The sequence below is a fragment of the Corvus kubaryi genome, unplaced genomic scaffold (genome assembly GCF_017639235.1).
Source record: "Corvus kubaryi isolate FWS band 111438036 unplaced genomic scaffold, C.kubaryi_AGA036_p1.0 split1-37374, whole genome shotgun sequence".
Classification (NCBI taxonomy): Eukaryota; Metazoa; Chordata; class Aves; order Passeriformes; family Corvidae; genus Corvus; species Corvus kubaryi.
In genome coordinates, this window is record NW_024582079.1 from 1,405,914 (window position 1) to 1,430,840 (window position 24,927).

General features: G+C 53.6%; 2 protein-coding genes across 5 annotated transcripts; one reads left to right on the forward strand and one right to left on the reverse strand.

The window, feature by feature from the left end:
- The first annotated feature begins 188 nt into the window (after positions 1-188).
- On the forward strand, positions 189-20,269 carry LOC121657810 (nucleolar and coiled-body phosphoprotein 1-like). Of its 3 annotated transcripts, XM_042013929.1 has the most exons (18): positions 189-328; positions 879-934; positions 3,585-3,727; positions 4,452-4,558; positions 4,833-5,181; positions 6,011-6,099; positions 6,543-6,767; positions 7,392-7,661; positions 11,583-11,757; positions 11,904-12,046; positions 13,894-14,067; positions 14,529-14,760; positions 14,987-15,075; positions 15,797-16,025; positions 17,038-17,607; positions 18,630-18,736; positions 19,239-19,275; positions 19,731-20,269. In XM_042013929.1, the coding sequence occupies exons 1-17, from the start codon at positions 218-220 to the stop codon at positions 19,269-19,271; spliced, it is 3,102 nt and encodes a 1,033-aa protein (XP_041869863.1). In that variant the 5' UTR covers positions 189-217; the 3' UTR covers positions 19,272-19,275; positions 19,731-20,269. The 3 variants fall into 3 exon arrangements, with proteins under 3 accessions (XP_041869863.1, XP_041869862.1, XP_041869864.1); XM_042013928.1 differs by having other exon boundaries at positions 19,239-20,269; XM_042013930.1 differs by having other exon boundaries at positions 14,990-15,075; positions 19,239-20,269.
- A 283-nt stretch (positions 20,270-20,552) lies between these two features.
- On the reverse strand, positions 20,553-24,713 carry LOC121657811 (H-2 class II histocompatibility antigen gamma chain-like). Of its 2 annotated transcripts, XM_042013931.1 has the most exons (9): positions 24,588-24,713; positions 23,225-23,400; positions 23,022-23,113; positions 22,879-22,932; positions 22,598-22,693; positions 22,265-22,355; positions 21,712-21,900; positions 21,277-21,375; positions 20,553-21,155 (listed from the first exon to the last, which is right to left on the reverse strand). In XM_042013931.1, exons 1-9 carry the CDS (start codon positions 24,656-24,658, stop codon positions 21,148-21,150), a joined length of 876 nt encoding a protein of 291 aa, XP_041869865.1. In that variant the 5' UTR covers positions 24,659-24,713; the 3' UTR covers positions 20,553-21,147. The 2 variants fall into 2 exon arrangements, with proteins under 2 accessions (XP_041869865.1, XP_041869866.1); XM_042013932.1 differs by lacking the exon at positions 21,712-21,900.
- Positions 24,714-24,927: the final 214 nt, after the last annotated feature.

The window sequence follows — 24,927 nt, forward strand, 5'->3', positions numbered from 1 at the left end:
ACTGGGGTGGCATGAGAGACCCCATGGGGTGACCCCCTCCTTCTTTCTCCCTCTCTTCCCCCCGTGGCGGTGTGAGAGACCCCCACGAGATGACAAACCCCTCCTCACCGAGTCCCCCCACATGCTGCCCCCGGCGACTCCCGGCACTACATTTCCCATGGGGCCGCGCGGCGGAAGCGGAAGTGGCGTATCTCCGGCGCGGCACGCGGGCCGCGCCATGGCCGCCGACGGCGGCGGCGGGCGGGAGCTGCTCGCCCTCATCCACCAGCACCTGCTCCGCGGCGGCTTCGCTCGGGCCGCCCGGGAGCTGCAGGCGCAGAGCGGGCAGGTAACGGGCGGCCGGGCCCCGGCCGCGGGGGTGGCAGCGGGGGGGGGGGGGGGGGCGGCGGTCTTGGAGCGCGGGCCTCGGCGGGGCCGCAGGGCCCGGTCCCCCTTCGCGCCCTCACCGACCACCGGGAGCGCCGTGGGAGGGCCGGGCGCGCCGCGGGCCCGAGGCTGCACGCCGGCCCGCAGCTCCACGCTGGACCCACGTGGTGTCCCTGCACCCAGCGGGTGCTCCTGGTGGCCGCGGGGCGTCCCGGCCCCGAGCCGGCCGGGGAGAGGGGAGAAGGCTGGCAGCCCGCCCGGAAGAGCCTCCCGTACTGGGGGCTGCTGCTCCCCGAACACGTGCTGCTCCGGGAGAAGTCTCCAGGGGAACACGTGGCCCTGGGTGCAGCGCGGCGGGGAGTGGGAGGGATTCGCCGGAAGGTGTGTGCAGGGAGACACGGTCCCGTTCTCCTGGGGAGTCTTGGATGGGCCCCTGCGGTCGCTACTTCTGTCTGGTGGTCACATCCCGAAACGGGGCCGGTGCCTGACTGGTGTTCACTCTGCTTTCACAGAAATTGCTCCCTTCCCTCTCGACCTCTCTCGAGGACATCTTTACCCACTGGGAAAAGTAAGTCAAAGGAGAGAATAAGTATCAAATATGTTCCAGACTGTGCTGACGGCTAAGCTGCGTGGCATGTGTGATTTTTATTTGCTGGAATTCCGTGTTGTTGGAGGATTTCCGATGATAACTGTGCTCAGCAGAGTTTTCTCCTAACCTCTGGTTTCACAGCAATTCATTTCAGATGTTCAGGATATGCTGGTTTAAAATTTCCTGAGCTTGGAGATAAGTTGTTACTTCAGTTTTGGGCAGATGATGCTGGAGTGTTGTGGAGCTCAGAGTCATGCTTTACTGCAAGAAATCTGTTCCCCAGTTCTGTTTCACTTTCTTTTTAAAGCCACGTGCTTTGCAGGATTATTGACCCGAGAACAGAGAAGTTGAGCAGATGCTGAAATGCCAGAACTCTTACAGGGACTTAAACCTTGGCACAGATCACAGATGATCTGACTCAGAGGAAATCTCTTGGTTTCAGCCTGTCCTTTCAAGTCCTTACATGTTCCAAACGCCTTCCTGCATCGTTATCCCCCATTCGAAGGTCTGCAGGAGGGAGTCTTCCCATCTGTGATATTTGCACCCAGCCTGTGCTCGCTTTGGTTGGATGTTGGAGTGCAGCACTGCAGAGAAGCCTGTGGCAGCCTCAGTGCTGGGTTATCTGGGAATCCATGGAGCTGGGAGCACTGGAGTGAGGATCTCCTCAGCGTGGCCTTGCCAGCAGCCTTGGGAAGTGTTTTTTCAAAGGTGTTTTCTGCTTGATGCCTTGTGCCTTGCTCTTGTCCTCCATCCCTGAGCAGGAGAAAGGCTGGATCTAGAGGATGTAGCAGCGTAGAAATACATTTGCAGTTCCTCCCTCTGACAGTTCACTGCTCTCATGGGTGCTGATGGTGACCTTCCCACAGGCTGGTTATCCTGCCTGCTGCAGCAAGCCTTTCCAGACACTGTTGCTTTTAAAATTGAGGGGCAACAAGGCATTTGCATTAGGCTTAATTCCTTTTTCTTCAGTGTCACCCTTCTCTTATGGTTCTGCCCCACAAAGACGTTTGTTATTCCTGGTCTGTCTGAGTTCTGCCTGGTTCGGAGTCAAAATGTTCGGAGAGGTGTGTTGGCCAGTAGTTATCTTAATCCTGGAGTGCTCCTGTGAGTGAGCTGCCTTTATCACTTCCTGTTGCTTCATAGGTGTTTTGGCCCAAAAATATCCTTCCTTAATCTACCCTGTGGCTCTTGCCCTTCTCACCAAGGCCATCCTTGGTGCTGTCCTGCAGAAACTCTTCCAGAGTGAGCCTAAAGCTGAGACTTGCCATTACAGGAGTGGCCTCCCTCCAGAGCTGCATTTACTCTTGGAGGATGCAGAGAGGGGGTGGAAGGGTGCCTTTGGAGCAGGGGAAAGCTGGACCAGTTCAGCCCTGGGAGCAGCCTGAGCCCTGCAGCCCTCAGGATGTTCTGGAATGCTACAGGGACAGCACTAGCAGACACCATTTCTTCCCTTCAGAGAGTATTCCTGAGCTCCTGGTCACTCACAGCAGATTCTCATATCAGGCTGTGTTGTGCTGTCAGCAGCCACTGGATCAGGAAGGTGTTGCAGGATCAGACCTACCTGTGTGGGTTGCCCTTTTGCTTTATTAAAATGATTGTTGGAGTAGCTACAGGACTTTCTAAGAGCCAACACGCCTTTGGTGCAGCCTGCTTGCACAAAACTTGCTGTTGCAGCTGTGCTGCCAGAACATTCTGACACCAAGCACAATCTTTACTCGTCAAATTACTAAACTAATCTTGTTTTTAAAACAGATGAACTAATAAAATGAGCTAAACTGGGCCAGAAGAGAGGATATTTGCTTCTGATAGTTGTGTGTCCCAGGGCTTAGAAGTATTGCATGTGTGAATCACACCGGTGTGTGCCCAGTGTTACCCTTGTAATAAAGCAAAGGTGTTGTCTTTAATTCTCACATGAAAACGTGGGTAACTTTAGCCACATCATCTGTTTTGGTGCAGGTAGGATTTAGAGCCTGGAAGGAAAATCTTTCTCCAGCTTAATGTTTTAACCCAATTGAGCAGCTTAAGTGTTTAATACTTATGTGGCCTCTTCCTCCTGTTTTTCCAACACATCTTCCGTAGGTCCAGCCACTTCCTTTCTTAAACCTCTTTGCAACCTGACTTTCCTGTCCTTTTGACTTGAGAGCCCAAGTTCAAATAGCTTTTGTACCCTTTAGATTGACTTCTCCTGGCCCTGTGGAATACCAGGACCTGGTATTGTGGGGATATCTGCCCTAACCCTGAGGCTACACTTACTTTGAGGCTGTAGCTGCCTCCTGGAGATGGAATTTGTTCTGGAGGATGCCTTCTATCGAGCACCAGCCTGACTGTGTATGTTTTTATTTCTCTGCTAAAGTGAGAAAGAGCCTGCCTAGGGCACAGAAAAATGGTCTAGGTTCAGTATCTCCTGTGAGTGTTGCAGGAGTATGTTGCTCTTGGATGTCTACTGAGGACTGGAGATGTCCCTTGGAGGTTAGAGAATTATTTCTCCCACCCTCTTAGGGATTCCTCTGTAGAGAAATGACACTGCCTATTCTTAGGCTGGAGCCTGATCTGAGAGTGAATGAATAATTATATTCTAATTTGTTCAAGATATTTTTTCCCCGTTTTGATACCCATTGTCTTCTCTCAGAACTCCACCAAATTCCAGGAGAAGAAAGGTGAGTGATGAGGAGGCAGCCATCCCAGAAAAGATCAGAGTTCCCGATCCCGTGAGCAGCTCCGAGAGCTCAGAGAAGGAAGAAGATGAGAAAGAGAAGGCTGAAGCGGCAAATGGTAGGAGCCTTTCATCTCCTGGAGTTGACAGAGTAGGACTGGAGACTTGTGTAGGAGCAGCCCAGCTTGCTTGGCTAGAGAAAATGTTTGTAAAGTGATGGCTATTCGTTTGTGCTCATAGAAAAATAGGACAACTAATTTAGCACCCCCTTCTCGTGTGGAGTTTCTGAGGAGCACAGATGTCTGCTGAAGCTAGAAAAAACCTGTTATTCATTGGGGAGGGATGGGTGTTGTTGCTTGGATGAAGCTTTGGGAACCTCTTGCTGCCCACTGTGGAACACCGTCTAGTTGGTCCCAGGTGTGTGTTGGGCCAGCAAAGGCAGGCCTGTTTCATGGATCAGGGAAGGTCTTGTTAGTTGGTCTGGAAAGCCAGTGCCCTGTGTCTGAGGTGGGGATAGGTCTCCCGTGCAGCTGATGTAGGAGGTGTTGGCTTGTGGAGTCTAACAAAAAACCCTGTCTGATATATTTTGGCTCAGTCTGATCTGCTGTAGACCAGCCTTTGGAAAACTGCAGATCTTGAGAGGTTCTCTGTCTTGGTGGCTGGGAGAGGGAGGGGGTGAAGAAGCAAAGCACTTGCCTGTCACAGGGACAGCAGTGGTGATGGTCTTGGGTCAGGTGTGGAGATGGGACACTGTCCTGCTACTGGGGCCCTCCTTCAAACCAGAGACTGTGTTGGTGTGAGAAACACACTCACACAGCTGTTGTGTGGCTCTCTCCTGTGCAGCAGCCAGCCTTTCTCTGGCCACGAACTCAGTAGTGAATGTAGAAAGCAGTGAGGAAGATGAGTCCTCATCAGAAGAGGAGGCTCCGCCTGGGAAAGGTGCAGTGACGGTAAGGCAATGCTCCTGGCCTTGAAGGCTGCTGGTACTCTGAGGCCAGGACTGTCCCAGATTCATCAGCATGTGTAGAATTGTGTCCTGGGGTGGAAATCATATTTAAATGACCCTCCTATGCTGCCATAAGCCTTTTCTTAGATACCTGTCCCCCGAACACTTCCTTAAAGAGCTCTGGCTTACCTGGCTGCCACATTGCTGTTGTGGGTACATTGTCTCCAGTTTAGCTCCTCATCTGTGTGTAGCCTTCTAATTTCCTTTATTTCCTGTAGGTGACAGCAGCTGTGGTGGGTAGCAAAGCTGCCAACTCCCTGCATTCTCCTCCCAAGCCTACTGCCCCAGCAGGCAGAGCAGCGGTGCTCCCTGCTGCCGACAGAACTGTGCTCTCTAACAAGCAGCAGCCCAGTGCCTCAGCTGCAGCTCCAGCCCCGGCCAAGGACGAGAAACTGCCTAGTTCTGGGAAGCCTGGACATGCCACAGCAGCTGTGGCCAAAGTAGGGCAAAGCAGAGCACCAGTAACAACCAAAGCACCGGAAAGTTCCAGCAGCAGCAGCAGCTCCTCATCTGAGAGCGAGGAGGAAGAGGAGACACCAACTGTGAAGGCCCCAGCCCCCAAAGCGGGTAAGGAGCCTGCAGGGTGGGGTAGGTGTGTGTGAGCTCCAGCTCTGCAGCAGATTGGATCTGAGACGTGCCTTCAGCATGTTCCTTTCAGCTTCCTCGCTGGAAAGCTCAGAGTGATGCTTGTTCCTTGGGGAGGCTGCTAGAACACTGCAAAGCAGCCAGCTCCGGAGCTCCGTGGGATGAATCCAGCGTGCTTGCTCCCATTTCAAGCAGCAGATCCTGTGCTAAGATGTCTGGCAGCACCCAGCACATACCCAGGGGTTGGGGGTAACCGTGTAGCCTGTCCAGAGGAGATGCAGTACAAATGCTGCAGATACTTTCAGCTTTATGGAAAGGCACGACAGTGTTGTTTCTTTATTCCCAATTGCAAAGGGATTACTTTTGGGATTTGAAGTCTTCAGGGAAATCTTTAAATGTTTTGAAGTGTGTCTCTGTGTGTTGGAGGAGGAGGGTGAGAAATAGATCGTTGAAGTTCTGGAAATGATCCTTCTCTTGGCTCTTTTCCAGCAGAGGCCCAGCCAGGCTGGGTGCCCCTGCAAGGAGCTGTGTGTGGCTGGGCAGCACCGTACAGGGTCAGAGTGTGGCCAGGCAGTATTTCCCATCTCTGCCTGCACTCGAGGAGTGGTGTTTCTGGGCCAGCATTTGTCTGGAGAAGCTGTTCCCAGCAGGCCATTGATGTTTTCAGCAGGGCTAGGTCCTCTTCCCTGCAAATCCCCTTAACCCTCTCTGTGGCTTGTTTTGTTTCCCTGACATCAAAAGCCACATTAGCATCACGCTCTGGGGGCTCAGAGCAGGCAGCAGCCGTGACTTCTCCTCGCTTGTGTTTCAGAGCCGGTGGCTGGGGCTGCCAAGAGCAGCAGTGAGGAATCAAGTGAGGACACATCCTCTGAGGAGGAGCTGGCAACTCCGGCCATCCAGGTAACCTCTCCAACATGGAGTCTTTGTCCCTAGGAAGTCATTTCCCTTCTTTTGAAGGAGAGAGGAAATGCTGCAGTGCTGTATTTTGACATCACCCCTTACCTGGGTGTGTGAGATCCCCAAACTCAAGACCAGAGCACGTGCTGTGTGACCGAGACCCCTGCTGACATCAACCATTCTATTCCAGTTTCTACTAGTGCCTGAAGCTGAGGGAGATCCTTGGATCTTTAGGAGGTGATTAGTATGCAATTTGATGGATATAGCCAGGCAGTCCATGGAGAAAGTGACTTGCTTCAGATATTCCATAGCCCATGGGTCTGAACAAGTGTGTCCTGGTCAAAATTAGCAAGGTAGCTCACTTTAAAACAGATTCCATGCAGTTAGAGCTTTCAGCCATTTTCTTCCGAGGTGTTACCTGATTCTTTTGTTCCCCCCATTCCCAGGCCAAGCCAGCTGTGAAAACAGTGCAGTCTAATGCAGCACCTGTGAAAAGTGCACCTCCTGCTCCAGTGTCCCTTAAGAAGAATGCAGTGAAACAAACAGCACTGGCAGCAAACCAGGCCAAACCTGCATCCACAACAGTTCCTGGGGCTGCACAGCCTGATGACACATCAGAGAGCAGCAGCTCATCAGACAGTGAAGATGAAGAACGTCCATCAGTAACCCAAGTGCGTGTCTCTGAGATCCCCTCTCTCCTTGCATGCCTGTCAGGGCTAGGGACCGCAGTGAAAAGAAAATTTTGTAAATGCGTGTAGTGTGTAGCAAAGTCATGTTGGGGGTGGGAGGAAGGAGGCGTGAGGTGTTAAAAGGCACCTCCATGTCTTTGCTCTGAGCTTTAATCAACCCATTGTGCCTTTCTTTGAAAAACCCATCAGTACTTTTAAATGAGAAAAAACCCCAGCGTTTCTTTTCCCACCTGAAGAGGCAAATTATCGTGGTGGAATTTGCTTCTCAGGTATAAATTGCAATAAATAGTGTCTAATTTGGCAAACTGTAGTGCAGCTGGGCTTCCCTGCTGTGGAGAGTGCAAAGTGCTGCCTTGTACCTCACTGGAGGGGACTGGTAGTAGCAGCAGGCTGATGAAGAATGCCTGGTCTTGCCTTCTCATCTTGGGAGACCATCCCCACACAGCTAGATGAAAGAATTCCTTGTGTCCTGCCAGTCACTAATCTTCCTTCTGGGTTTGCCTTTCCTGGGGGGCTCTGAAATGTCTTCCCTTGATTACAGTCTGAGCAAATGAATTATGCTGCTGTGGGATTTGCCTTGTTTCACTCTGTTCATGTCTTGTCCAGACAAAGTCGCCTCCAAAATCCTCCCAGGCCATCCCATCCCCAGCAAAACGTACACCAGCAGCATCGCTGTCCATCAAAGCAGCTCCAGCAAAAACACTCCCACTGTCCCAAGGGAAGACAGCACCCAAACCAGCAGTGCCAAAGCAGGCTAAAACCTCCCTGGGAAGGACTGGTGCTCCCACGAAGCCTGCTGAAAGTGTAAAGCCAGTGGAGAGCACTGCCTCGTCAGCCAGTGAAGAGGAGGATCTCCCTGTGCCCATCAGCCAGAAGGTAGGTGCCGCATTCAGCCCAGTGCTAAGGGATGGGATATGCAAGACTAATGTTTATCCCTTAAATGCTGCTACTGATCTCCTTGAAACACCAGGAGTTACCTTGTTTCTCAGTCCCTTGGAGAGGAAGATCTTTCTATTTGGAAGCAAGTACAGCCTCACTCTTCTCACACAGCCGTACCAGAGGAGGTGGGAGGCAAATGGTTTGGTACCAGCTGTCCACTCATGCCCTGCCCTTCTGGAGTGGCCTTGTGTGCAGGGTCACAGGTAGCTTGGTCTTGGCTTTCCTGTGAGGGTTTGGTTAGAGTTCTCTAACCAAAGGAGAAGGACTGGGAGTTCACACTGGACTCTGGTGGCCAAACTGAAAGGGATGCAAATCCCTTCCTGAGTGCATCCCTAGGCACATTGTATTGAGACTTTCTGCCACAAGTCTGAGCTGCAGGACACTTCAGAAAGTGCCCTGAAAGCAGCCCTTTGGAGCTGCAGCCTTACTGTCTGCAAGGGAGGAAGGGAAGCTGGGGGTAGAGCCTCACGTGTCCTTGCAGGGAGCCTCTTTGTCAACATGTCCTTTCACTATTGACAGGCAGGAGCCAGCGAGGCTCTGCATTTTTGTCTTCATAGCCTTGGTCTGCTAAGGTGGGTGGAGGGGGACGCTTCTCTAACAGTTGGCTCTGTGCTGCTCTCTTCCTGCATGATTGATTATATGTGAGGATTCAGCTCTAGGTGACAGGAGCAGCTATTTGATAGCTGTGCCATGAGGTCCCACTGTAAAACCATCAAGATTTGTCCATTTTAGCAGGATTTTTGTGCTGGAGTAGGTTTGTGTCCTACAGTGTTGATTCTGTGAAGCTGGCAACAGCAAGTTTTACCTGCTGATTTAACCACTTCAGCATCTTCCCTCTTGCAAGCTGACATTTACCCCTCGACAGCCAGAGTCAGCAAGGAAGAGCTTGTCATCAAGGGAGCTCTATTTTTGCCAAGCAGGCTGTTCCTTCCCATGTTAGTAGCCTACAGGCAGAGACCACGAGTGAAGCCTGAAGATAAACCATTGGGCTTAGCTGTGTCCACAGTCCTGTCCTCCCAGTCAAACTCTTCTTAGCTCATCCCTCACCATCTGCTACTTGGGCATATGCTAACCACTGACTTACTGTATCCTGCAACTTCCTCTGGCTTCTGTGCAAGATCCAAAGAGATACTGAGCGTTGGAAGCTGCTTCATCTTTCCCTGTGGGGGTGGATTAGCACAATTAAAATGAACATCATGCCTAAATTGAACTGCTTAATTGGTATGTTTACCCGTGAAGACTCAGGAATATTTAGTTAAAGAAGTTGACAAGGTGTTCGCATATTTTGGGGGGAAAGGATGGTGATGGGGGACAGTCTGACCTTAAAGACGCTGTGAGCTACTTTTCTTCTGGAACTGCTAATTTTGCTCTGCTGCTTCTTTCCTGAGTGTTTTGAGCCAAAGGTGCCACCTGAGCCCTCTGTAGACAGGCTTTGGCTTCTGTTTACAAGGAGTGGGTGTGAGATGCACGTGCAGCCGTGTGTTGGGAACCCGTGTCTTCCTTGAGCATCCCAGGAAAACCCGTGTGGGTTGTGCTGACAAAAGTTGTGCCAGCAACTTTTTATCTTGGAATGCAGGCCCTGTGGGGAGAGGCCGAATCTCCCAAGAGACTGAGGGTCTCTTTCCCTCCTTGAACCCTGTTCCCCCTGCTGTGCAGGTGGCAGTTGTCCCTTTGTTGGGCCATGACCCAGCTGAGACACTGGTCCCAGTCCATACAGGGCGGTGTTCCCGAGGCACACGGGCAGTGCTGGAGTGTGATTTTACAACGTGCTGGGCGCACGTGGCTCAGTGTTGTTCCCCCTCTTGTCATGCAGCGCTGCAGGATGCAAATGGACCCAGCGAGTGGCAGATGGGTTGTGCGGAGCTGAGTCATCACACTCACTGAGCCACAGGCAGCTCCTGCTTTGGGGGCTGGAGAAGGAGCAGGAAAAATTATTTCCTCTTGAGTTATTTTCCTCCTCTCTGAGTTACTTCAGTACCTGTGACTCTCGAGCTGTCAGAAGCTCTCTGCCTGTGTTACCTGCTCCCTGGATGTAACTCAGCTGTGCTGTTGGCCAGATCCCACCTGAGGCTGTCATCCGTCTGATGTGGATGGATGGACCTTGGTGGCCTCCCAGGAAGATCTGAGGCTGTGTAAACCTTATGGTGGTTTCTGTGTGGATGCTGTTGCGTTCTTTCTGTGTTAAGATGCCCCTGCATGGCAGCTCTTTCTCACTCCATAGCTAAGTTAGGAAATGGAGCAGCCCTGTGCTGTGCATCCACATAGAGGGAGAAGCTAGACCTGTTGCTATGCAGGGCTTAAAACTGAGTGAGCTTAAAACTCAGTGGGCTCTGATCTTGGTAAGCTCTTCCCTTGCACAGCTCCTCTCTTCCTAGCAGAGAGGAGCTAGCACATTCAGAGCAGTGTGTGTGAATTCTTCTGACTGCTTCAAGTACTTGTGTCTCTTCAGCATTGCAAAGCTGGCCTCTCTCCTGGAGATTGTGACTCACTGGTATCAAAACAAAACAGAGAAGTGAGGTTTGCAGTCCCCCCTCCCCAAGCACTTGTGGAGGTTTCTGTTTCTCTAAGCAGAGTCAAATGTGCTTGGCTCGTTTGGAGAGCTGTTCTGTAATGGGATAAACATGCAGATGCTGTTGTCTGTTTAGTGTTTGGCTTGGAGATGATAAACAGTGCCCCAGTGGCAGCCCGTGGCAGGGCTGTGCCAGGAAGCGCACAGTAGGATTGGTCTTCCCAAAAGGCTGCTAAGCTGGTGCTCTCTGCTGCAGGCTGTGGGGGTATCACTGCATTGGCAGCATGGCAGGGGTGGGGCAGCCAGGCAGGAATCTCTCATGGAGCGCCAGAGCAGGCTGGTGTCACATGCAGGGTGCACAGGGCCTGCCTGCCCTGGCAAACACGATGTACTCTTTGGCAGAGCAGCCCGGAGATGAGCCATGAGTGGAGTAAATGAGCGGGTGCAGAACACTGCCAGCCTGGGGAATATCTGCAGGGGAGGAAATTCCCAGATCATCCACAAGCACTGCCTCTCCCTCTGCTGTTGCTAGCCTTCAGTGTGCAGGAGGGGGATCCGCAGTCCTTGGAGAGGGGCCAGGAAGAGAGCGAGTCTCACCTGGCAGTTGTGTATCTGAGGCACAGGTGACTGTGGCTTCCTAGTGCTGACACAGCAGGGAAAGTGGCTTGTGGTCTATCCTGGAAGATCTGAGTGTTGACAGGTGCTGCAGAAAGACACAGCCCAAGTGAATGTCAGAGGTGTTTTGTTGTCTGGAGATGTCTAAATTCTTAGACCTGTTGACAAATCAGTTTCCAAGTTGAGTTGCACTCTCTATTTGCCCCACCTCCCAAACCCTTGTGTCAGCCCTGTGTCTACACTGAGCTCTCTAGCAGCTCCAGGCTGTAGCTGCTCTGTCTCTGAATCTTGCAAGTGTTATGGCACAAGGCTTCCCAACTCCTACTGATTCCCTGAGCTGTAGGTCGTGCTTAAGTGAGAGGCTTCCTTGGAGTGGGAGTCTTGGGGTTGCAGTGCTTGTCCTGCTCTCAGGCTCCTGCCCAGCCAGCATCTCTGCCTCAAGAAGGAATTGCTGTTAGGAGCTTACACGCACTGTTAGCCTGTGTGCTCATGTAAAACACACTTGGGGTTTCTGTCAGAAGGAAATTGCTAAATGCAGAGAGATGTATCTACAGCTGCTCAGTCCAGGCAGGGACTGAAGCCCCTCCCACATGTAACACACCATGGATGGTGTGAGTGTTAGTAACTCTGTTAGGGTAAAACAAAACCCAACCTGGGCTGAAACTGCACTTAAACTCCTAAACAACACCTGTACTAATACTGCATTTCTGGGCCTGTGTTTGTTTTTTGTTAAGAGGTTATCAGAACAGCCCAAGCCTGTTCCCAACCTGAGCCAGGCTGCTAAAGCTGGGCAGCCTGAAAAAGCAGTGGTAAGCACCTTGAAAAGCCAGGCCTCCGAAAGTGGGAGCAGTGACTCGTCTGACAGCGAAGAGGAGTCTCCTGCAGCACAGAGACAGCCTCCACAAGCTGGTAAGTTTCCTGGTAGTAGCCAGGATCCCTCACCTGCATCCTTATGGGTTTCTTCCTCTCCCCTGCACATGGAGCAGCTCCTGTTCTGGACAGCCACAAAGAGCAACTCTTTCTCACAGTGACAATGTCTTATGCTTTTCCTGCAGTGAAAACCAATTCTGTGCCCCAACCAACAAATGTGAAAAAGGCACCGGCTGCAGCACCAGCCACAGCCCCTCCAGCTGTGGACAGCAGTGATGATTCCAGTGAGGAGTCAGATTCAGAGGATGAAATAGTCCCCCCTTCCCAGGTGAGGAGCCACTGACCCACTGGCTATGTGGGCTTTTAGTGCTGCACACTCAGGACTTGGAAGGTGGTAATTGTGGAGGTGATGAGCAGTGCAGAGAAGCCTCCTGTTGGCTGGATCAGGTTTTCTTGGCAGTGTCCGTGGGTCTGGCTGACGCCAGCTCTAGGTGCACATCTCAGCCACAGCAATCTTGCAGTGTGTGAGAGCAATGGAGAGTGTGAGTGCTTTGACAGGAACATGAGTAGACGCACAACCCCAGACCTCCCCTGGGACTCTGTCCCCTCTGCTCTACTCCAGGAATTTAGACTGGAAAAGCAGCCAAATCCTTACAGGAAGAGTCTTTCCATGAGCTGTGTAGCTCCAAGGCAACCCATCGCCTGGTTCCTCCCAGACCCCTGAGGTTCTCTGGTTTTCTTTTCTGCAAGCCTTGGGAGGATGGAAGGATCTGCCCTGAAGGGTAGCACAGTGGTCCTGCTGCCTTTCAGCTGGAGGAGCCAGGCCCCTGCCTTGGGGAAGAGAGGTGACCCTGTATCTGTGCTGAGAGCATCACTGAGTGTCATGGAGCTGATCCCAGCTCTCGCACTGGAATCTCCTTGTGTCTCCATGCCAGTCCTGTGGCTGACTCCCTGGGGCCAGAGCTGCCTCGGTGTGAAGCTATCCTGGGGGTGTCTGCACTTGTGCTGCAGTTTGAGCCCAAGAAACCACATTAAAAAACCCACTGACTGAGGAACACAGCTACTGTTCCTCGTAGTGGAGGCTTGGCTGGTGCTCTGAGCCCAAGCACATTTCATATCCCACACATGCCTTTGCTGGGAGAGGGACATTATGAGCACTCAGGAAATCCTTCCCCGTGTTGGCCTAAGGCTGTGGCCCGCAGAAAGGCTGTCTCCCACCAGCTGATGGGCAGGCAGCCATCCTGAGCAGTCCTTGAGTAAAGCATGTTTATATTACTGAGATTGTATAAAATAATGCAGTTGCTGTAACTTGAGCTTTGTGTGAGAAGGCTGAGAGCTCACGTTGGGCTGGCAGCTCTGCACGGCAGAGCGGGGCCTTTTCCCTTCCAAAGGCCAGATGTTGTGTGAGGGAAATGTCAGCCCACAAAGGCCCAGCTTGTCAGAGATCTGGAGGGGGAGAGCTGCTCACGTAGCCTTGTCAGTAACACAAACCAGGAGGCTGAGTGCTTCTTCGTGGCTCCTGCTCTCTCCTCTGCTGGCATTTGTGTCATGGACCTGTCCTCAGTGACAGATTTCCATGCCTCTGGCCTTTCTATTTTTAACCCTTCTTTATTTCAAGGTTGATGGGAGGTTTCAAATGTGAGGTAACAAAATTGCTCTTGTTAATTTGACCCCTAATCTGTTCTTGCCTTGTGGATCCGGAGGCAGATTTTCCCTGTGGTCAGTGTCTTTGTTTATCTCTGTTGCCAATTAACTCTTGGTGTGTGATTATTAGAGTGTAGAAGACATCCTGGAGTCCAAGTGCCTGCTCTGCAAAGGTTTACAACTGCAGTCTTACAGTGCTGGTGCTGCAGTGGGTAGGGATTCACAGCCTGCAAGCAAAGCACATTTCCCCTGCCTGCCCTCAGGGTAGGTGCCTTTGGGGCACTGAGCTAATGCTTTTGGCACTCTCAGGGTGCTGGCCCTTATTTCTGCTCCTGGTTGTGCCAGAGGCCTTGCTCAGAGGCTCATGGGAGATAGAGCTGGTCTGCAAAGGAGAGAATTAAAAAACACAAGTCTTGGTGCTGCGCTGAAAATGATGGAAGGGCTCAGGAGTTTGTGCTGGATTGGTGTATGCCTCTGTATCTTTTTCCTCCAAGTTTGCTCTGTCCTGATTTTCTCTCTCATCTCTTTAAGGGTCTGTCCCAGCAGAACGTCAAAGTAACTGCGGTTTCGAGCATGGTGGCTGCAAAGGCAAATGCCACCCTGCCTTCAGGGAAGAGGACAAAAACTCCTGCTGTCCCTGCAGCCAGCAGAGTGTCTGAGAGCTCGAGCAGTGATGCCTCAGAGCACAACGTGCTGGCAGGAAAGGTAATGATGGAGGAGACTAAGGTGGGGAGCTTTCCTGGTGAGAGGGAGAAGATGCATCTGCTGGGGTCTGGGGCTGGTGCCATGTCCCCAGCTGAGGGATGTGTTCATGAAGCAGGGAGAGAGGGGCTTGCTCTATCCTAACCACGATTATTATCCCATGAGATGAGGCAGAGGAGCAAAGGCTAGTCCTGGTACCTTTTCTGTTCCTGGCTCCCAGCTGGCTGGCTGGTTTATTCTTTTGTGATAGCAGTTGTCTGCTTGACCACAGCTGCCTGCTTCCCTTGTGGGCTGGGACCAGCTGGGCCTTCTGAGAGGTTCTTGGGCTGACTGTGACATGAACTGGAGCAGTACAGCTGAAGAAGGGCCAAGGTGGACCAAGCCCATCTACTCTGGGCTGCTGCTTATAGTTCATGCAGTTAGTTATTCCTCCTTCCAGATCTATTTCATCTCCCTCTCCCTAGGTCCCCGCTGCTTCTAGCCAAAAGCAAACGGTTCCTGTGGGAAAAGCTCCTCCAGCCAACACTGCCGCCCCAGGAAGTTCCACTGCCAAGGCAAGGAAGCCAGTCCTGCAGCCAGCACAGGACACCCACCCAAGCAAGCCCATGCCACCCACCCAGGCAGAGGACACCTCAGACAGCAGCAGTTCCTCTGACAGCGACGCGGAGGAGGCACCCAAGCAGCCCCCCAAACCTGGTCAGTTCTCCCCAGAAGATGCTCTCGGTGCTACCAGGGTGGGGTCAGCCTTTTGGTACTCCATGGGAGGTGTGCAGTGGTTGGAGACGGGTGCCTCCTCTCCAGCCTGGCAGAGCACTCCCCTTCCTTTGGAGGCTGGCAGCCTTCTGGTGGCAGTGCTTGTGCTGGGGAGGTGAGCTCAGCCCCAGGCAGCAGTGGTTTAACAGGAGGAACTCTGCTCTTCCAGCAGGCTCCCTGCAGAAACCAGGAGGAGCCCAGACAGCCCACAGCTCCTCCTCGGAGTCCAGTGAGGAGGAGGAGGATGCAGCATCACAGGTATGGTACCTGAGCAGTCTGGATCCTCTCAGGTCTTGCAGCTGGCTCCTAAGTAGGACTGAGAGAGACTCAGTTCTCAACCATAGCAGACAAGGTGCTGGGTGGATTTGCCAGGAGAGAAATGGGGGTTCCCCAGTGCAGTGGTGTGAGCAAGACCTTTTGGTGGGGGCAGAGAGAGAGAAGCTTTTGAACCTGGAATGCTTCCCTGGGCAGCCAGGCCTTGGGTCCAGCATTCATGGTGCCTTCCCTGGGAGAAGAGACAGGAGGACGTGGTACCTTGCAAGGGTTAAACCAGGAGAACTGGCGCACAGTGCCAAGAGCAGCAGGGATTTTTTTTCCCCCACTTTAGTTTGTAACTTAACCCACGTCCAAGACGTGAGATTCCCTTTGTAAGTAACGTGCAGGGCGTGCAGTACATCTGCAGTGCATTAACTGTGCGTGGGCGCACGCTGATGGCCAGGAGCCTCCCCCAAGCCTGCCTTGCTGGGCGAGAACAAAGGAGCGCCTCTGGCCGCCAGCTCTCGAGGCTGTCAGCTCAGCTGGTGTCTGTCGGTGCTGGCCCCTCTCCTGGTAGCCCTGGGCTCTCACAGCAGGCTCCACAGGTGGCCAAAGGTGGGCCCTTCACTTGGATTTTGAGGACAATAGCGGCAGAGACAGAGCTGCCTGTCTGGTGTGTGGGAGGCTGCCCTGCCGTGGCTCCTCAGTGTCTGTGCTGTTTCAGTCCCTCCTCACAGGCTACCCAGTCCTCTCCAAGACCCCAGTAACACCCCAGGCACCAAAGACGGTTCCCCCCCAGCCTGGAGGTGAAGCGGGGCCAGGGAAGGCAGCTGGGAGTGCTGCAAACTCCCTCGCCAAGGGCTCCCTGAAAGCAGCCCCAGCCGACAGCTCAAGCAGTGACAGCAGTGACTCCGACACAGATGACAACCAGGTGGCTGCAAACCACAAAGCAGGTGGGTCTTCTTCGGCAAGGTTGGGAATTTGCTTGGCCCAGGAGCAAAGCCATGCTGGCACAAAAGGGTGACACTGAGGAGGATGTCACTGGGACGAGCCCCGTTCCCAGTGTGTCTCTACCACAGAGCCACAGCATGGAGTGCTGCTGCCGTCTGCTGGCTTCCCTGGCCACAGCACAGCCTTCTCCCTGAACACCCTGCTTGTGCTGGCTGCCTCCAAGGCTCAGTGCCTTTGCCTCTTCCAGGATGTGCTTTAGCCACAGTAATTAACAGGAGCAGGTAGGGCTCTCCCTGGAGCCAGTGCACAGTGCATTGCTGGCTTCTGTGGAAGGTTCAAACACTGCCTGAAGAACATCTGCTGCACAGTGCTGGTATTCAAGCCTCCCCTTGGGCTGTGTGGGCTCTGCTGCATGTCTGGAGAGCAGAGGAGGGGAAGCAAATGAGAAGACCTGTGGAGAAACAAAATGTACCACCATTTTCCTTGTTTGTTGGCAAATGGTAAGAGTTGGAGCTGGAAGCTGCTTCTGCTCTGGTTGTGACCCTGCCACTTTCAGATGAACTCTGACCCACACTAGAAACTCACGTGGGTCTGTTGGTCCCTTGGGCACATCATGAAATTGTGCATAGGGCTGCTGAGGAGATCAGAACCATCTGTTTATGGGCTCAAGAGGGCTCAGGGGCTCTGGGATTGGCCAGTGGTGGTGATGACACGTGACAGTGTGGAAACCTCCACCACCCTGGGAAGTCCACAACTTACTGGGGATGGTGTCCTGGGGAAGGACTGCTCTATCTATGCTCACCCATCTTGTCAAACAGCCAACTGTTGTGGCTGTTGTCACCACTTCAGGCTGAGGCATCTTTCTCTGACTGCTGTAGATGCCAACAAGTTTAGCTTTTTTTCTGGGAGAAGAACTGGATGCTCCTCTTCAAATGCATATTTCCATTCTCCTGTGACTAGTCTGTGTAATGAATGTTCCCTGAGTTGTCTTCTCTCTCTTGTCTGTTTCTGCAGAAAACAACCCCCATTCAGGGCAGGAAGCTACAGAAGCCTCCAACCAAGAGAAGGTGGCAGGAAAAACAGAGCCAGGTCATGCCAGCCTCAAAGCTTCGCCACTGAAGAAAACCGTGGCAGTGAAAGAGAGCAATATTGGGGCAAAAGGGGTGCAAGTGACCCCAGCGTCATCACATGCCCTGCTGTCTGTCCCAGAGTCACAGCAGCCAAGCTCAGGGAGTGAAACTGAGGTCACCACTGCTGCCAGAGTCCCTGCAGTGCAGACAGTGGAGGGGTTGGAGGTGAAGAAGAAGAAGAAGAAGGAGAAAAAAGAAAAGAAGGAGAAAAAGAAACCATCCTCCACAGCAGACAAGGCTGTGAAAACGCCCAAGAGCAAAGACAAAGAGAACAAGAAGCAGAAAACATCTCAGAAGCGGAAGCTGACGGGAGAGGATGGGGCTGTGGGGCAGCCCAAGGAGAAGAAACGGAAAGGGCAAACTAATGAAGAAGTACCCAAAAAGAAAAAGAAGAAAGCAGATGGTGACCTGGACAAGGTGGCAGGCAGCAAGGACAAGAAAAAAACACCTAAAAGTAAGCATGCTACACTTGGGGCCTAGTTTGCAATAGGTTCTTGCAGCTGATGCACATTCACCCTCTGGTGCAGGGCCTTGCAAGTAGCACCCACTTTCCCATTGGCTTCCTGCTTGGCTGCTTCCCTCATGGAATCATAGAGTCGTGTGGCTTGAAAAAGGCTTCTAAGTTCATTGAGTCCAACCACATCCCCAGGTACCATATCTGCCGGTCTTGTAAATGCCTCCAAGGTTGGTGACCACACCACTGCCCTGGGCTGCCTAGTCCAGTGAAGAAATTTTTCCTAATATTCAATCTAAACTTCCTCTGGCTCAGCTTGAGGCCGTTTCCTCTTGTGCTGTCACTTGTGACCTTCGTACAGCTTGTTGTTCTGTAGTGCCCTGCTCTCTGCCCTACTCCAAAGGCCATTTTTTTCTTTGCAGTGCAGCCTGTATTTGCAAATCAGAGCTGGTTTTGTGCTGGATCTCGTAGGCTTTAAAAAAAAGGGGGGAAGCTGGATTGGCTGAGCCACATCTGCTGGGGCATTTCTGTTCTGCTGAAATGCAGCCCTTATTTTTGGAGGAGACAGACTTGTCCATTGGCCCTTGTGTGAGCTGTTAAACAGGGATGAGTGGAACCTCTTGGAGCAGTTGTGCTGATCTGAACCTTGTGTCCATCCTGTGTTAGCAGCTCCCCTGGCTCTCATTTCTGGCATGTGCCCACCTACTCCAGCCCTGAAGCAGTTCCTTGGAGCAGGTGGGCAACAGAAGGTGGAAAGAAGGAAATTCTACATAATTCCACTTACATGTGTGCACAGATGGTGGGATCAAGCTGCTCTGGCTCAGGGGTATTAGGGAAACATCCCTGGGTGCAGCTGCCTGTGGCAGAGCTCTGCCTTCACCCAGTTCCTGCTCTGGAAATCTTGCTCAAGTTTGGATGTGATCAAAAACTTACTGGAGGTGCTCCTACCAGTCTGTGCTCCCTCTCAGAGGCTGACAATACCAGAGTCCCTCTCTTAGTTGGCTTTTCTTTCCCATTCCTAGAAAAGAAGACTGGGAAAGAAAAGAAGAAGAGCAAAAAGGCATCTTTGGAAGGGGCACCTGTAGCAGATGGCTCTGCTGAGGTTCACAAGAAGAAGAAGAAAAAGGAGGTATGTGTCAGACCCCGGGCTGTGGTGCTCATCCCAGCAGTGTGCCAAGCTGGAGAACGAACAGAGCCGTGTCCTGGCCTTGCTGGCAGTCCTGGGGAGCCTGCAGTTCACTGTGGCCAGTCTTAAGACACCCCGATCTTTGGCTGGGATTAGGGTGGCTCAAAGGGCTTGTTCCTGTATTGCTGCCCTAGGAGATTCCTTTCCCTGGAAAGGTCAAACCCAGGGATCCTTTTGGTGGCAAAGGACTTAGTCCTGTCTAAGTGCTGCTCTCCAGCTGTCTGTTCATCTCATTCTCAGCGGAAGCTGGAGCTCCTGAGGCTTGGCAGGCTTCTGCATCCCATCCCAAGGGCTTGAAGGGGGCACAGAGGGAGACTATAGGGTGTTCCATGTGGTGGCTGCCACCTCTACAGGGATGTATCCAGGAAGCCTCTGTGGCTTTGCTGGGTCCTTCATGTCTGTGGTGCAAATGATACTGATGTATTTTTCCTCCTTTCCATTTTAGAAGAAGAAAGCAGCTGAGCCTGAAGGATTGTGAGAAGGTACATGGCCTGTGGGGACTGGCCATTGGTACCCTGAGCGGCGTAACCTTGGCCACATTCAGAACTCCTGGGCCAGTTTTGGGAAGACAGTGTGGTCTCTAAGTGCTCACTGAGCCAGCCTGGCCTTAGATCAGAGGGCCAGGGAGTGGAGCAGTGTGAGGAATATCGTGCAGCCCTGTGCTGGCTTCTCTGGATGTGTCTGACCTCAACTCTTTAGCTGCTGAGAACTGGATGTCCAGCCTGGGTGTTGCTGACCTCTGTCACCAGCAGAGATGAGTGGCCTCTGGCAGTGTCTGTCTGTCCCTGCTGACCACAGGGAGCTTGCAAAAGCAGTGGGGATTAGATGGTGATGTTGTAGCCACCTGGAAGTGGACCAGATGCCTCTGCCCATGCTCTGCTCAGCTGTAAGGCTGTTCTCCTCCCCATCCCTAACTCTCTAACTCCTGTCCCCAAAGGTACCGCATTCCTGTGATTAAAGATTTATGGGTGAAGATCAAACAGAAGAGAGGAAAAAAAAGGAAGCTCACCTGGAAAATTCCAGCTTTTTTTCAAAATAGTAATTTATAACTTCTTTTAACTGACTTTTAGAGCAGAGCAGCGTAACTTTTCTGCCTCCTCCTGTCCTGCTGAGGCCCAGAGATGTGTTTATAGTCCCTCCAGATGGAATGGGACTGGAGGAGGCAGTTTGACCAGAACATAAACTGCTTTTCCCCTTGTTGACACCCAGCCATCCCTTTCTCTTACCACAGAGCTATATTTTTGAGAAAAACTTTTACCTTTTTTCCCCTCCTCCTGTGACTTGTGGTGTCAGTCCTTTTGCTACTACAGAAGAGAGCTCTCGGGTTTCCTTTTTATTCCAACACTGACAGCAGTGATTATCATGTCCCTGGAGTTGCACTGAACAGTTGTGTGCAGCAGCTGTTCTCAGCCAAGGCAGAGTCAGTTTTTGTGTTGTTTTTTTATGAAATACAAAATAATAAACAACAAACAGTGAGATTTTACTTCAGCTGCTTTCAGGGGAGGCCAAGGCTGGCTGGCTCTGGAGGATGTTGTGGGTAGGAGAGCAGAGCCCAGTGTCTGCCTGTCTGGGGCAGGAGGAACCCCAGGGTACAAGTGAAATCAAACAAGGGATGGGCGAGGAATGGGACAAGAAACACAGCCAATCCTGGGTGGAGATACAGCTGTCTCTGCCTGCAGAGATTTTTCTTTATCCCTTTTAGTTTAAGATTCATTTATTTTTAACCTCGGACAGCTGCAAACAGCACGCAGAGCCCTGCTGGAGTTGCTTACAAGGCTTTCTTATTCAAAAGTTTATTTGAGATTATTAGCTTGTGAGATCATTTATAAAGGAACAATCAGATATATTCAGGAAAATTAGAAGCCCCTCTGCCCATAGTTACCCACTGCTGAGGCTGTAGGCGAATCTCTATCTACAAATCTGAGCACTCCACAATAAAAACCCATTACTCCAGTAATCTAGCAGGGCTGCAGCCTACAGGGATCAGTTAAGAAGCTGGTGGGGATTGTTTTGCTGCAGTAAATGTTTGTTCAGTGAAGGAAGCATTAGTTCTTCAGCAGGGGCGAGCTGTACTGCTGCCTGGATGCTGTTGGAGGTCGAGTCAAAGAGAACAGGATTTATGGATCTGACGTGGTTGATGTAATTTTCCAGCCTGCTCTACCCACGCTCTGAGGGTACTCAGTGTCTGATGGTGGTGGCAGCTCAGCCCTGGCTGGTGCTCTGCAGCAGGGGAAGGGTGCCCAGGGATGCCCACTGTTAACTGCCTTGGAAAAGCAATGTAAGAGCAGAAGAGAAATAGAGAAAAACAAAAAGGCAGGAGCTGGGATGCTGGAGGCAACTGCTGGCATCCTCTTCTACTCGTCTGTGTGGGAACAAGAGCAGGTAGTCAGTAAAACAGCTCAAGGACCTCCCAAAACCGCTCTTCATCGCCACCTTCCCCTCCCCAGCAGTCCCCAGGACTCTGGGGACACTTGGGCACTCACCTTTGCTTGCTCTCAGCTTAAGCATGTCCACCCCGGAGAAGATCATCTCCTCTGGCTCCACGGTGGCGGTGGCAGCGGCAGCACTGGGAGCAGCAGTGCCTGCAGAGGGAGGACAGGACGTGGGTGCTGGACCCCGGGGCTGCCCCATCACCCACCCCCATCCCTCTGAGGGCAGCGGGGGAGAGCCTGTGCCCACTGCTGAGCTGGGGGCAAGGGGGGCTCATGGAAAACCCTGACTGCACACCTCAGCTCCAGCTACCTGCGGCGGGCTGCGGGTTTTGGGGTCCTCTCCAGCCTTAATGTGCTGGCACTGCATGGGTGAGGGGTGCACCCTGCAGCCTGGACTCCTTCCTCTCCTCTCCTCTCCTAGCTCTCCTCCCTAATTCCAAGCATACACACTGCTCCTTCCTCTCCATCCCCTCCCTGGCAACCTACCGGGACAGTTCAGCTTTCCCCGAGTCATAGTGCCCTCAATCTTGGTGCCGTTTTTGTAGGAGCACCAGCAGAAGCCGGTGGAGTAATGGCACTGCTTGGGCAGGTAGTCTCCGTTCTCATCGCACTGCGGGCGGAAGCGGCCCAGCTGGTCATCCCCAAAAGCAGCCTCTGCCTGGCACTTAGTTTGCACTAGGGCAATAGAAACAGAGGGGACACTCCATCAGCCCCCCAGGCCTGTCTCCCCCTCAGCAGGAGATTCTATCCAGAAACAGTTAAAGGTGAGCAAGCCCCCGCCTGGTGACCTTTCTGAAGCTCTTGGGCTAGCCAGGGATGGAGGATTTGGGGTGGTGCTCCAGCTGTTCAGCCTTTTGTTCACCCCAAATGCCCTACAGGCAGCAGGCAGAGATGCTCTGTGATGTCCTAACAGCCATGAAAGAGCGGCTCCCCACGGAACAAATAGGTCTGTGACTGGAGGGAGGGCTTGGTTCCCTGTGAGATGCCCCATGCCAACACTTCCCTGACCCTCCCCAGCTCAGCAGCCCATCCCCAATACCTTTCTCCGCTGGGATTGCCTTGCGGTCCTCTGACTTGGGGTTCTTGGCCATCTCAAACAGCAGCCATTTGTGCATCCAGGACTCAAAGGACTGCAATGAGAGGGTCCAGCACGTTAATGGGCATGGGGGGAGTTCACCCCAGGGGCGCCATGTCACAAAGCTCTGGCTTGGACGGGGAAGGTTGTGAACACCGTCCTCTTCCTTGAGGTGGGAGCAGCCCAAGCCTGGCTAAAGCCGGACTTTGTTTATCCAGGTGGGGATACCCCAGTCCCTCCCCAAAGCACTCCTGGATGGAAAGCAGGTGGGACAGGATGACAGTGACAAGCACTGACCTTCCAGTCCGCATAAGTCATGGTGCTCCTCAGTCTCTTCAAGTTGTCCATCAGGTTGTTGTTCAGCTCCGGGAACATCTTACTGGGGTCTGCTTGCTGCAGAGCAACCACCACAGTGAGGGCCAAGAAAAATGAGGCGGGGGGTGGGGGTTGGTGCTCTGCTGGTATCAGCCAGATGGGTGCTGCAGGAGGTCAGGAGCTCCCACCAGCTCTGAGTACCCCAAGAGACCCCAGACCAGTGCAGGACGAAGCTGTGGGGCGGGGGGAGCAGGGGACCTTACCAGCAGCAGGTGCTTCACTTGGTCCTCGGTTTTGTTGCTAACAGGGCCCTTGACCTCAAGAGAAAAGGCAAAGGGGCAGTGTGAGCACGGCAGCAAGCCCTAAGGGCAGCAGGCAGTGCCAAGCAGTGCTGGATCTCTCTTACCGGAAGGTCTTCAAAGGGCGCAGGACGCATGACCCTCATGACCATGGGTGGGTTTGCCATGGCCATGTTCATCGTCTTCACTGGCTTGGCACCTGCCGAGGAAGGAGAACTGTGAGGGGCACCAACAGGGCTGGGTGGTCCAGGAGGGAGTCATCCCTTCTGCCTCTGCCTCCCACCACTCTGATGCCCATGGGGCTACTGACCGGCAGGCAGCTTCCTCTGCAGAGCCTCCAGCTGCAGGTGCTGGGAGGTCTTGGTCAGCTTGCTGATCTGCCCGCTCTGCTGGTACACGAAGTAGATGGTGACAGCCTGGCCGGCGATGAGCAGGGCCACCAGGATGGAGAGCGTGGAGAAGGCGGCTTTGCGCCTCAGCGCAGACCTGCGGGACACGGTCAGGGAGCTCAGCCGCCCGCCGGCGGCAGAACATGACATCCTGCCGTCACCCCCTCCCCGCCCCAGACAGCCCCGTCCCGGCGGATTTGCAACCAGACAAATGCAAATTCCCCCATCGATGGGAGCAGAAGTGAAACCTCAGCATGAGCACACCGGGAACCGAAACCCGCTGTGGGGGCGGGGGGAACTGGGGACACGGGAGGGGGACAGGGCGCTGCCAGGGGATTTTGGGGAACGGCATCACTCTGGGCATCGCCTTTTGCGGGATGGTGAAAACCACTTGGAATCTCGCTGGTCCGTGGGGCAGAGGACACGACTCATGGGATGTTGGACCTGCCCCGCTGGGTGAATGCGGCACTGTCGAGGCGCAGCGGGGCCCCAGAGGTCACCCCCCGCCTCCGCTGCCCGGGAGGAGCGGACACCGCCCGGCCAGGGGACAAGTCCCGAACGGGACGCGCCGCACGGGCGTCTGCCCGGTGACTGGTGACGTCAGGGATTCCCGGCCTCTGATTGGCTGCAAATTTTGGGTGGGGTGTGCCCCCTGCGGGGGTTGGGCCATAGGGACGAGTTGGGACCTGGGGGCGCAGCCCCACAAAGCCACTTGGGTCCAAGGTCCGCTCCTGCCCCATGGCCACGTCATCAGCCTGCCTGTCCCACCACCTCTTCCTCACAAAGAAAGAAGTTTTGCTTCCTCCAAAGCTTCAAGCCATGGCTCTCTGCCACACCCTGTGAGCCTGGCCACCCCATCGCCATGCCTTGTCCCCGGCTGCCCCAGAAATACAGTGACCCCTTTCATCCCGCTGCCACCCCTTGCCCTCCCAGTCCCATAGCCACCCAATTCCCCCATCCCACAGCCTCCCCACGTCCCCCTCCCATTGCCGCCCCATGCTTCCCATCCCACGGCCACCCAATTTCCCCCATCCCACTGCCACGCCCTGCCTCTGCCTTGCCGCACAGCCATGTTCTGGCTCCTTCCACAGCCCTCTTGGCTCCGCAGTGCCCCATTCCCACAGCCTGCGCCCCATCTTCTGCCCCATAGTCACTCTGTGCCCCCTTGACCCGACTGTATCCCCTTCCATCCCACAACCACGCAATACCCCCCTGCCCCACGTCTCCACCGTGCCCGCTTCGCCCTCCCCGTGCCCCCCATCCCCGTGTCCCCAGCTGTGGCACCTCTGGGCGTCCCCAACACTGAGCACGCCGCTGCCGCGGTCAGAGATGAGGTCCCGCTGCTCGTCAGCCATGGCTCCGCTGGGCTCCCCGAAGGCAATGAGCACCCCGAGCGAGGCTTCTGGAAATACCCTCGGGTCCCCACCCTGCCCTGACACCCAGGGGGGGGAAGCCAAAAGAAAAGTCCTATTGGCTGCTGGCACTTGCATCACTTGTTGCCAGGCAGACCTCTGCTCCGGAGGTCTCCAGTTCAGAAATGATGCTGGACACAGCCGTGAGCTCCACGGCCGCTCAATGGGGCTTCACTGCCCACCCCACGCCACGGGAAGGTCACGGTCCCCAG